Source organism: Hemiscyllium ocellatum, chromosome 34 (assembly GCF_020745735.1).
Source record: "Hemiscyllium ocellatum isolate sHemOce1 chromosome 34, sHemOce1.pat.X.cur, whole genome shotgun sequence".
Taxonomy (NCBI): Eukaryota; Metazoa; Chordata; class Chondrichthyes; order Orectolobiformes; family Hemiscylliidae; genus Hemiscyllium; species Hemiscyllium ocellatum.
Genome location: NC_083434.1, coordinates 25,883,641 through 25,896,923, shown reverse-complemented (window position 1 = coordinate 25,896,923; position 13,283 = coordinate 25,883,641). Strand labels below are relative to the sequence as shown.

The window sequence follows — 13,283 nt, the reverse complement described above, 5'->3', positions numbered from 1 at the left end:
CTTCCTGAATTTCCTCTTGATGTCTTTTTTAGATTAGATTACCTAGAGTGTGGAAACCGGCCCATCCAGTCCACACCAACCCTCCAAATAGCAACCCACCCAGACCAATCCCCCTACATTTACCCCTTCACCTAACACTACGGGCAATTTAGCATGGCCAATTCACCTAACCCGCACATTTTTGGACTGTGGGAGGAAACCAGAGCACCCGGAGGAAACCCACGCAGACACGGGGGGGAATGTGCAAACTCCACACTCTCAGTTGCCTGAGACGGGAATTGAACCCGTGTCTCCGGCACTGTGAGGCAACAGTGCTAACCACCGTGCCACCCAATGTATTGTAAAATCATCTTTTGCTTTTATTTTAAGTATAGTATTAAGATTGTGTTTTGCTTAATGTCAAGTACAGGGTAGTTTGACCATTTGCATTGCGTCTGGAGCACATCACTTCATGTCTACCTTTTTTTTTAAATAAGGAAAAGTTGGGCACTAGGCTACCTTAATATATATTGATGCGGTCTTGTCTGGTCCATAACACATGACAATGAACCTACATCTTCATGTATTGCATGGCGAGTCATCTGTACAATTATAATAACATAAAGACAGAAATGGGATATTCAACCATTCTAGCTTATTCTGCTGTTAATTTTGCTCATGGCAGATCTTGGCTCAATTTTTGTGCTCCGAAGCCCTCTGTCAAGCAAGCTTTTATGCTGCAGCTTTAGGTGACTTTAGTTTAGTGACTTAAAACAATTTTCTTTTAGCTGCAATCAAATATGTTAATAAATCGCACAACACCAGGTTATAGTCCAACAGATTTAATTGGAAGCACGAGCTTTCGGAGCGCTGCTCCTTCCACAGGTGGTACTGGAGTACACGATTGTAAGACACAGAATTTATAGCAAAAGTTTAGTGTAATGTAACTGAAATTATCCACTGAAAAATACCTTTATTGATTAAGTCTCTCCTCTGTTAGAATGACCATGTTAGTTTCTCTTCTTTCACACGTAAATTGCAAAAACTTTTTTTAAAAAAAGTTACATTCTCAAGTGAACTTTAACAATTGGTGAGACCAAGAAGGGAAACTAACATGGTCATTCTGACAGACTTAACAATCAATCAAGGTATTTTTCAATGTATAATTTCAGTTACATCACATTAAACTTTTTCTATAAATTGTGTCTTACAATCATGTACTCCTCAACCACCTGATGAATGTGCAGCACTCTGAAAGCTAGTGTGCTTCCAATTAAACCTGTTGGACTATAACATGGTGTTGTGTGATTATTAACTTTGTACACCCCAGTCCAACAATGTTAATAAATATTAGTGCTATATAAGATGGTGTAGATGAGGGAGTTTCCATGTAACAAGTAAAACTGGGTGAAAGGATAAACATTTCTGGAAGGATAAACAATGCTGTTGATGTTGCCTTTACTTTGGCAGATGCTCTGATTATAACAATGTGAGCAAACACAACCTTGTGTTTGAGTATATGGGTGTGAATATACATTGAATATATCTACAGTTAGTCAGATCAGAGTTACCTTTCATTATTTGCTTTCTTTGTCTAATCAAGTTTTGCTTTACAAAGTGCTTACAGGCATATTGAAGTTATTTTAAGCAGCTGAAAAGGTCCTGTTCCAGAAGAGTGGAGGATTAAACGGTATTGAAAAGAAAGACCTTTTGCATAAACATTTCATTGTGCACTTATCAGGATAAATGCAAGAATACCAAATTTCAAATGGTTGCAATAATTTATATCACTGGAGAAGAGGGTTTTGTTTTGTTAACAAGTCAACTCTAATTAGTCAAGACATTTCCATGGAAAAACAAATGGGGATTTCTAATTGAAGTTTATCAACTGAATGCATTTCTCAATACTTGATTTTAAAAATACATAATTTTGGAACAATGAGTTGCCATGAGTGTACTTCAACTTCTGCATCTTATGTTCCCTGACTTGAGAAAAGATAGCAGCAGGTTTTAAGCCACAATTTGTACTGACAAGCTCTTCCCCATGCCTATGATTCTCTTCTCTGAACTCCTAGATTTCCTAATGTTATAATTCTGACTACATCAAACATCACAGAAAAAATAGATTTGGCTTTTGTGGACAGAGCAGATATCAAGCAGTATATTGGGCCACCGTCTGCTACAGCTATTTTTAAGATCTATCTCTCTTGTCTGGAGGAGCTAATGAAGGTATGACACCATTTCTTTTTGCTGAGAAAACTTGAGCTGTTGTGCTGAGATTGCTAAATTAATTTTTGACTTTGGGAGAATGAGTAAGTCAAGATGAAGTGTCAGTGGAATCATTTACCTCTTTGTTTGTTTTTTAGTGCCAGATCATCTACCCTAGACAGCAACTGTTGACCCTGAGAGAATTGCAGATGATCAGCTTCTTAGAAAATGATGTGTCTAGGTTAAGTTTAGCACTTAAGAATATTGCTGCGTAAGTTAATTTTGTTTGCGTGGTTCTAATGCCTCCTTGCCAATTGTTCATATGTACTTTTCACTCCTCTAACATTAAATGATGTGTGAGGACTGTGTACTTCTGTACTTTGCATAGAAGCATTGAAGGTAGGAGCAGGAGGAAGCCATTAGGCCCTTTTGAGCCTGCTCCGCCATTCATTGCGATCATGGCTGATCATCCAACTCTACAGCATAATCCTGCTTTCTCCCCATAACTTTTGATCCCATTTGCCCCAAGTGTTATATCTAGCCACCTCTTGAATACATTCAATGTTTTGGCATCAACTCCTTCCTGTGGTAATGAAGACCACAGGCTCACCACTCTTTGGGTGTAGAAATGTCCCCTTGTCTCTGTCCTAAGGGGTTCACCCCGAATCCTCAGACTGTGACCTCTGGTTCCGGACACAACCACCAGCAGGAACATGTACCCTGTCTAGTCCTGTTAGAATTTTCTAAGGCTCCATGCGATCGCTTCCTCCTGTCTCCTGGTACCTATGTGTTCCACAAGCACTGGCTATTTACCCTCCAACTCCAGAATGTCCGTCTCCTCTCCCCACCCCCACTGCACTCTTTCCATTCACACTGACGTGTCTCTTGTGTTCATTCATTTGCTCCCTTGATTTTTTTTTTAAACAGAATCTACAAATTTCTTCCATACACTAACAGACTTGGGGTCCCATGACATAGGGTACATTTGAGAACAGAACCTATCAACTCCTTCCCATCTCTCTTTGGTATATCAGCAATGTATCACAAATGTAGATTTTCTTTACTTTCTCATAAATGTTGGTATCAAGTTGACTGAATTTGAAAATTATATTTTAAGCTGTATTTTTAAGAAAATAATTTTACAATCTGAATCTCATTCTCTTTGAAATTCTGTTTTATAACTAAAGTGCTAGCAATTTTTTGAATGTAAGAGCTGACTATTTTATGAATCTTTAGCTTCCATTTTGAGGATGTTTTTCCTATTTTTATTCATTGTAGGAAAAGTGAAGGACTAAGTGGACGAGTTTTGCGAAAACTACCTTTCCTAGCTCATGCACTGTACATTCAGGTTGGTTCCTTTGACATTGAATTTGTATGTCTACTTCACTGATATAGTTTGACTTCAGATGATGATCAAATGATGGTTTCCCAAGGAATGATTCCATTAGATTGCTGCTTCATAAAAATAAAGCACTTTGGTTGCTGGATGTCTGGAATAGAAACGGAAGGTGAAACGCTCAGCTCAACAGTTAGCATATGAGGAGAGAGATTCAGTTGAGCTTTTCAGTTCTGACAAAATCTCACCAACATGAATATTAATTTTGTTTCTGTCCACCAAGATTGAGCTTCTAAGTAGCCTCTGCTTTTTCTGATATTACTACACTTTTTGTCCCTGATCTTGACTTTGGTTGATTGGGATGAATGCTCAAAACCATGAGAGAATTCATAGTTCACAAATAGATATGTATGGACTGAGAGTATATTGGTAGTTTTGGTTTTTCCTTGTTCGTTACTTGTGGAGTGCAACTTAAGGTAGGAATCTTACTGTAGAATTGCACTCATCTGAGCCATCTGATTTACATTCTACCCTGATGTAAGTGTCACAAAGTTATCCACCTCCACAGGTCCAGTTCCATAGGTGCTCTGATTAATGGCAAGAAACTTTTCTAGCTCCGTGATAGCGCGCTCTCTCTCTCTTATTCCTGCCTAGAAGTTTGAGTGCACAAACAGTCTGGCAATTCTGTCACTTCCGCCACTGCCGTCGCCGCATCTACTTCCGCCCCCAGTGATGTCACTCACCTGCACAATGACCACGCCGCATGCGTTGCTGCCCCCACGCCCAACCCCACCCCCAACGCTAGCTCCCAGCCCTGCTGTATTTTCACCATTCCTCCAGACCTCTTCCCCACCCCCACACCAACCACCTCTCTGAGGATGAAAGATCAGTCCTCAGCAGAGGCCTCACCTTCATCCCCCTGCGCTTCCGGATTAACGAGTTCAACACGCGGTGAGACATCGAACAATTCTTCCGCCGCCTTCGCCTCTGTGCCTACTTCAACCAGGATTCTCGCCCACCCTCTGACGACCCCTTCTCCTGCCTCCAACACACCCCATCCACCTGGACACCCCGTGCTGGCCTCTTACCCGCCCTCGATCTTTCATAGCCAACTGCCGTCGTGACATTAACCGCTTCAACCTGTCCACCCCACTTACCCACTCCAACCTCACTCTCGCAACGTGCAACCCTCCCTCCCACCGCTCCAACCCCAACCTCACTATCAAACTGGCAGACAAGGGAGGCACGGTGGTAGTTTGGCGCACCGATCTTTACATTGCTGAGGCTAAACGCCAGCTCGTGGACACCTCCTCCTACTGCCCCCTTGACCATGACCCCACCTCCCACCACCAAACCATCATCTCCCAGACCATCCATAACCTCATCACCTCAGGGGGTCTCCCATGCACTGCCTCCAACCTCATAGTCCCACAACCCTGCACCGCCCGTTTGTACCTCCTGCCCAAAATCCACAAACCCGACTGCCCCGGCCGACCCATTGTCTCAGCCTGCTCCTGCCCCACTGAACTCATCTCTGCATACCTCAACTCGGTCCTGTCCCCCTTAGTCCAAGAACCCCCCACCTACATTCGGGACGCCACCAAAGCCCTTCACCACCTCCATGATTTTCACTTCCCTGGCCCCCAACGCCTTATCTTCACCATGAACATCCAATCCCTATACATCTCCATCACCCATCACGAAGGCCTCAAAGCCCTCCGCTTCTTCCTTTCCCGCCGACCCAACCAGTACCCTTCCACTGACACCCTCCTTTGACTGACTGAACTGGATCTCACTCTGAACAACTTCTCTTTCCAATCCTCTCTCTTCCTCCAAACCCAAGGAGTAGCCATGGGCACCCACATGGGCCCCAGTTATGCCTGCCTCTTCGTCGGATATGTGGACCAGTCCATCTTCCGCAGCTACACTGGCACCACCCCCCACCTTTTCCTCTGCTACATCGATGACTGTATCAGCGCTACCTCGTGCTCCCACGAGGAGGTTGAACAGTTCATCCACTTTACTAACACCCTCCACTTCGACCTCAAATTTACCTGAACCGTCTCAGACTCCTCCCTCCCCTTCCTAGACCCCTCCATTTCTATCTCGGGCAACCAACTTTAACACGGACATTTCCTATAAACCGACCGACTCCCACAGCTACCTAGGTTACACTTCCTCCCACTCTGCCCCTTGTAAAAACGCCATCCATATTCCCAATTCCTTCGTCTCTGCTGCATCTGCTCCCAGGAGGACCAATTCCAATACCGACCAACCCAGATGGCCTCCTTCAAAGACTGCAATTTCCCCTCAGACATGGTTGATGATGCTCTCCACCACATCTCCACTTCCCGTTCCTCTGCCCTTGAACCCTGCTCCTCCAATCGCCACCAGGACAGAACCCCACTGGTCCTCACCTACCATCCCACCAACCTCCAGATATATCATATCATCCTTCGTCATTTCCACCACCTCCAAACAGACCCCACCACCAAGGATATATTTCCCTCCCCTCCCCTATCAGCGTTCCGGAAAAAACACTCCCTCTGCGACTCTCTTGTCAGGTCCACACCTCCCACCAACCCAACCTCCACTCCCGGCATCTTCCCCTGCAACCGCAAGAAATGCAAAACTTGCGCCCACACCTCCCCCCCCTCACTTCCCTCCAAGGCCCCAAGGGATCCTTCCATATCCGTCACAAATTCACCTGCGCCTTCACACATTTACTGCATCCGCTGCATCCGATGTGGTCTCCTCTACATTGGGGAGACAGGCCACCTACTTGCGGAACGTTTCAGGGAACACCTCTGGGACACCCGGACCAAGCAACCCAACTGTCCTGTAGCTGAACACTTTAACTCCCCCTCCCACTCCACCAAAGACATGCAGTTCCTTGGCCACCACCATCCCCAGACCATGGCAACATGACGCCTGGAGGAAAAGCGCCTCATCTTCTGCCTAGGAACCCTCCAACCACAAGGGATGGATGCAGATTTCTCCAGTTTCCTCATTCCCCCCCCACCTTATCTCAGTCCCAACCCTTGGACTCAGCTCTACCTTCTTGACCTGCAATCTTCTTCCCAACCTCTCCGCCCCCACCCCCTCTCTGGTCTATCACCCTCACCTTAATCTCATTCCACCTATCGCATTCCCAACACCCCTCCCCCAAGTCCCTCCTCCCTACCTTTTATCTTAGCCTGCTTGGCACACCCTCCTCATTCCTGAAGAAGGGCTTATGCCCGAAATGTCGATTCTCCTGCTCCTTAGATGCTGCCTGACCTGGTGTGCTTTTCCAGCAACACATTTTTCAGTTCTGATCTCCAGCATCTGCAGTCCTCACTTTCTCCCAGACTGACAATTTGCAACGCAGCGCTGAAGGAGGGTTGTACTGACATGTTGTCTTTCAGCTGACCCAATACGCAGACTCAAGTAGACATAGTACTACCGTTCCATAACACTACTCCAACAAGAAAAGGAGAGTTGTCAGAATCTCTTAGCCCTTTTGGTCCACGGTCAACATTAATGAACAGATTATCATGTCATTATCATATTACTGTGCTAAGAACTTGTTCAGAAATTAGTACTGGTTTCTCTACCTTACAAAGGTGGCTACACTAAAGTATTTGATGAAGTGCTTCAGGAAACCCTGAAGTTGTGAAAGGTACTATCTAAATGGAAAAAAAATCTCTCTTTAGCTTTGAAACCTTTTGATCTTGTAATGGATCTGTTTATTTGGGGACACCTGTCTGAGATTTTGAAGTTTTAAACTTGCAAAATATCTGATTCAGTGTAATTCATTTGAAATTTCTACTGCTTATTCCCTTTTCAGTTGTTGCAGCTTTGTTTTAGTAGATTGGTAGCAACTTCCCCATTTTCTTCCCCTACTCATTAGTTCTGCTTTGTGGAACAAAGAAGTCTGGTACTGATGAGAGTTTGTTTGGTCAACATCATGCAATCCAGACTTCAAAACCAGTGGTGAGGCTAGACTAACTGCTCTTGTGAGCAAGCCAGCATTTGGTGGCATGGAGGAACAGAGTGAAGCTAGGTCCATGAAGACCAAGGGGGAAATCCTTTCTCAGTGATCAGTGGTGTTCAAGGAATTCCTCAGTGGTGTGTTTGTCCCAGTCATCTTCAGCTGGTTCAATTACCTTTCCTTATTTTAAAGTTAAAAGTTGGAATATTCACTTGATTGGGAATGAAACTAACTATTATACAATTCCTCAGCCATTGAAATAATTGTCTCTCACTTGCAGCAAGACTTAAATCTATTCAGGCTTAATCTGATAAATGGCAAGTAACACTCATGCCATTTAAATACCAGCCAGTGACTATGCACTGACACTGATTTACTTTTGTGAATGCTTCACTGACTGTCCTGGAACGTAACTATGTAAACAACATGGCTCTAAAATTATGTCACAAACTGGAGACTTAGTAATGGGGAACTCTTCCTTCAAGCCTTGATGTTGCAATTCTAACAATATTCGAAGATTGGCACTATCCAGAAAAAAGCAGCTTGCTTGATCTGCATCCTTGCACCATTGTAAGTACTTACTTCCTCCACCACTGCCATACAGTAGCTAAATTGTATACTTGATGCATGGCATCAACTCGCCAACATCTCCCAAACCTGTGACTTGTACCATCCAAAGTGCAAAGGCAATGGGTGCGTGAAAACATCAACACATGCAAGTCTACTCTCACAGGATCCTTATTTGCATCCTTATTATTGATCCTAAATCACTCTGCTGAGTCAAAACACTGGAATTTACCTAAGAATGCTTTCCCATCATGGATTGGAGCTTTTAAACATTGCAACTTACCACTACTTCTTGAGGGCAATTAAGAATAGACATTAGGTAAACATGACCAGTGATTCCCATACACTCTTTTTAAAATCAGTGGTTTATGAAGGAAATTAAATCTGCTTTTGCATACTGTCCTTTTTAAAATTGTTGAGATACATGGTTGCTAAACATTGAGTTCTACCAGTGTCGAGAGGATTTAGCTGCAGGAATGACACTTGGCACACTTACAACTATTTCAATATATTGCACCTTGGTAAACAAAATAAAAACTGCAAATGTGTTGCTGGTCAAAGCACAGCAGGTTAGGCAGCATCTCAGGAATAGAGAATTCGACGTTTCGAGCATAAGCCCTTCATCAGGAATAAGAGAGAGAGAGCCAAGCCGGCTGAGATAAAAGGTAGGGAGGAGGGACTAGGGGGAGGGGCGATGGAGGTGGGATAGGTGGAAGGAGGTCAAGGTGAGGGTGATAGGCCGGAGTGGGGTGGGGGCGGAGAGGTCAGGAAGAGGATTGCAGGTTAGGAGGGCGGTGCTGAGTTGAGGGAACCGACTGAGACAAGGTGGGGGGAGGGGAAATGAGGAAGCTGGAGAAATCTGAATTCATACCTTGTGGTTGGAGGGTTCCCAGGCGGAAGATGAGGCGCTCCTCCTCCAGCCGTCGTGTAGTTGTGTTCTGCCGGTGGAGGAGTCCAAGGACCTGCATGTCCTCGGTGGAGTGGGAGGGGGAGTTAAAGTGTTGAGCCACGGGGTGATTGGGTTGGTTGGTTCGGGCGGCCCAGAGGTGTTCTCTGAAGCGTTCCGCAAGTAAGCGGCCTGTCTCACCAATATAGAGGAGGATTTTTACTAACAAAATAAAAACACAACAATGGGCCAAATCCATCTGAATTTCCTTACAGGAAAATTGTTTTGTATATTAGCCCTCATTGTTTCTTCCGACTAAATTTTATTTGTATTTGGATCATTGATCTGTCTTAGTATTTCAAGTGTTTTAGTACCTTTTCTCTTTTTGCCCCCTCACTGTTTTAACAGTCATCATCTGTAACAGTAGAAAAATTTTTAGAAGCTCTCTCCATGGCAGTGGACAGACAGTTTGAAGAACGAAAGAAACTAAGCTCTTTTGATGGCAAGATATAGTATCATCAACCAATTGTCAAAACAGTTGGAATCTTATATACTTAATATTGACCTCCACAAACTGTGTAGTATTTTGACACGAGGCATGAAGATGGCGGTGGTTGATACTTTGGACTTTGTCTTTCCAAATTGGTAAACATTTATTTCTCCTAAGTTACTGAAGGATAATGTTTTTCCATCTCGATCCATTACAAGTACCACGCTAATAACCAAAGCATTCTAGAAACTATTGTTTTGTCTGTCATGCTTGACAAAATTAAACAGAATTAACAGCAAGGAGACTGATTGATTGTTCAATCTGAATAAACTATGCCAGTAATTGTTCCACATGAACCTCCTTCCTTACACTTTATCTAAACCCATTAGTGTGTGCTCCTATTCCTTTCTGCATCTTATACTCCTGTAGCTTTCTTTAAATGAATCTGTCAGTTTCAATCTTTAAAGACCACTTGTTTCACTGAAAGTAAAAGAGACAATTGACTACGTGATACCCTGGAGCTGTTTTGCTTCTCACATACCCAATTCAAATTAAAGTTAGTCAAAAAAAATTTTAAAAAATTCCTGTTACTTGCATACAATGGCAATGCAATAGGTACGTTTATGCAACATCTCTGCCCTTGTGGCAAGATCTGGTTCTGCTTGTAATAACTGGGTGGAAGAATATCATTAAAAATAATATTAAAAAATAAAATAAAATAAAAATACCATTCTATAATAAGAACAAATTGAAACAAGTTCAGTTGATTTTTTTTTTGGGAGCAAAACCATCTTGAACAGTCATTTTAAAATTGGTGCTTTACATTAGATCACCATCAATATATGATAAATTTGTCCTATGTGATGGACCAACACCTGTAGCTCCACCTTTTAGAAAGTATTTGTTAATAACACATGGAATTATTTATTGAAAATCACAGCTGACTTAGCAATGCTGAAACTAGACTTTTGGAAATATTTTACAAAATATTGGAGTGTAGATTTTTGTAGTTTGTTTCTGTACGATACATACTGTATGGCCCAAATGGTCTATGCTGGTGCTTATAGTCTACACTAGCGATCTTCAACAGTCTATTTAACCCCATCTATCCTTCTATCCTTTTCTCCCTCTAGCTTCTCCTGAAATATGTATATCTGTACTATTCATCTCAGTTACTCTTTACAGAGTGGAGTTCCATTCTCTAAATGCAATGTGGACAAAGAAATTTCTCATTAATTCCCAGTTGAATTGTCTGACCCCACAAAGAGTAAAATTCTTTAGTCTTTGGCTTAATCTTACTGATTTCGTCTTTGTGATAGCTTTACTGTGTCAAACTAATACTTTCGAATAACATTAAACTGTTAACTGTACTGTCATATTCACACTAATACAAAAAAATCCAGTAAAATTTTTGTCTTTTAATAATTTCAAGCTCTCGATGACACTGAATTGTGAAATGTTCCATTGTTTTAAGTCACCAATTACCTTGTAATTGTGGCACTTTAAATGAATTGGAACAATGGCATTTGACAGGCTGTATTTAAATCCAGCTGTGTTCACTAAAATCCATTATATTTGTGGTATTGAAAAAAAAATCTAGATTTTGTACAGGATTTTGACCAAAATTGTTAATTTTGGGGACAAGCTGGGGATATGTTTACACAACTTTGAATAACTTAAAAAGGGAATGATGTAAAGATTTATGACCAAGTTGACATGAATTTGGTGAATCCTTACCTTAATTACTTTATGTAGACTTAAAAATTAGTAAACCTTATGAAATAGTGATAAGTTGAAGCCCAAACAAGTAAGCCCAACACAGTTTAATATTATATAAAAGTTTAAACAAGGCTGTCACAATCTTTGTACTATACAAATGTAGTTTAGGTTACAGATCACTATTTTATTACCAATATTGTAGGTTACTGCAATTATACTTTACTAATGATTGAAGAGGCAACAGATAAGAGTTCATTTTTTCAAAATTTTGTTTACCCCATACTTGCAAATTGTTGTCAAAAGTAGCAGTTTTTCGAAAGTGATTCAGCTGGATTTTATAATGGACAAATGTTTAACTATTGCATTTTGTTCAGTTAGCTTGCATTGTTAACATCCTATTTCATATAAATGTGATTGGAAGTGATAAAGTTAAGTGAACTGTCAACCTTTTATCGTGACCATAGTATGTTAGGGACTTGGATAAATTTTGTTAATTTCACGTTTAAACTGATTTTATGATGTTGAAAGGTTGAAAAATATTTTATAACATTAATTTCCTACCTCCATAACACAACAATAGTTTAACAAGTTAACTTGTCATTTTCTGGCAATGTTATGGAAGTTAACCTCCATCCAGAGAATGTCTTTCATTTCGTTAGCACACTCAAAATATTAAGTAATATCTTCACTAAATGTTGACTGGTGTTGAGGAAAAGATTTGCATGTTTCTACTGGTAATTGTGTGTTTTCCAGTTTATTGTTTTTGACCTGTTTGATAATCTGAAGTAATTCAAAAGAAATTACAACAAAAAAATGCAGGTGTCCATATTTAGTTTTGGTGTTTCTTTTCAGTATGACTGAAGAATCTTCTCAATGAAAGATTTTCTGTTTGTTCATAATCTAATTCATTACACTGCTGCTTGTTCTCATTTTTTTCTATGTGGCTATCTTTGGATGAAATCATCCAATTGCACATTTTACCTTTTCCAAAAATTCTTCTCTGTAAAATACCAAATGTTTTGTATTTTAAAAAGCTTTTGAAATAAACATTTTCAAAACTTAGTGTGGGTGTTTTCATTGGTAACTGACTTGAAAGGTACATCAAAGTTGTTAGACAGTACAACATGATCTTGTAATTTCTTCACCTTTTTCTGTTGCCTGTACAACTTGTACACCAGCCCTAAAATCAGAAATACTTCAATAAGTAAGGCAGAAAAAATAACATAGAATGCAGTGATTATTTCTTCAGGAGTCAGCTTCATTGATAGAATATCATATGTTCCTATATTACAATGTACTGTAGGCTGGGTGGTGGCTGGTCTAGGAGTAGTCATGTTTGCATGTGAAGATGGCTCTCTCACTTTATTACACCATTCTTCAGATTGCATCATGAGGACAGTTTCACTCCAGAAGGCAGTCTGCTGTCTGCGGTAAGATCTGCTTATCCAATCTGATCTGTCTGCAGTGAAGTTCATGAATTCTGTGCCAGTGGCTGTGTAGTTGGGCCAGCCTGATATTTTGTGGGGTCCTCTGTTTGGGTTACTGTGAAAATTTAAAGTAACATTAGAAACAGGAAATATCATTCAGCCCCTTAGGCCGGTTCCACAATTCAGTCAGCTGATAGCTAATGTGCACCTCAGCTCCACACACCCATGACCGATTCAGTTGACACAGTATCTGCGCTTGCTTTGAGGTGAGAGTTACAAATTGTCATTATTTGAGAAAATTGTGTTGACTAATTTGTCAAAGGTCTAGCTGTGACCAAACTATTATGACAATAAGATGCTCAAAGAAGAGTTGATGGGAAGTGTAAATGTTGCAATGTTACTAGGCTAGCCATCCAGAGGCATGATTGTTCTGTGGGCATGGTTTTAAATACCTGCATGGGAAATGGTGAAATTTGAATTCAATAAAAATAAAAAGCAAGTCTATTGATGACCATGTAACCACTTGCCAGTGATGCTCACATTCCATGAATGAACAAAAAATGTAGTGTTTAACTTGTGTCCCTGGAATGCTATTTCATAGATTACAGCCTCGTTCACAGATCTAATGAATGTAACAAAAAGAACTCATCCCAAGAGTTGTATATAAAGTAAGTCCTTCATTTCAGCGAGGTGGTAAT

General features: G+C 41.2%; 1 protein-coding gene across 1 annotated transcript in view; it reads left to right on the top strand.

Annotated features, from left to right (window-relative positions):
• The window catches only part of trip13 (thyroid hormone receptor interactor 13), a 34,275-nt gene extending 22,871 nt beyond the window's left edge, over positions 1-11,404 (top strand). Inside the window, exons 11-14 of the mRNA XM_060849925.1 lie at positions 2,055-2,208; positions 2,346-2,458; positions 3,466-3,535; positions 9,358-11,404. Of these exons, the coding sequence (XP_060705908.1) occupies positions 2,055-2,208; positions 2,346-2,458; positions 3,466-3,535; positions 9,358-9,462 (442 nt within the window). The 3' untranslated portion in view covers positions 9,463-11,404. The remainder of the gene's footprint in view (positions 1-2,054; positions 2,209-2,345; positions 2,459-3,465; positions 3,536-9,357) is intronic.
• The last annotated feature ends 1,879 nt before the right edge of the window (positions 11,405-13,283 follow it).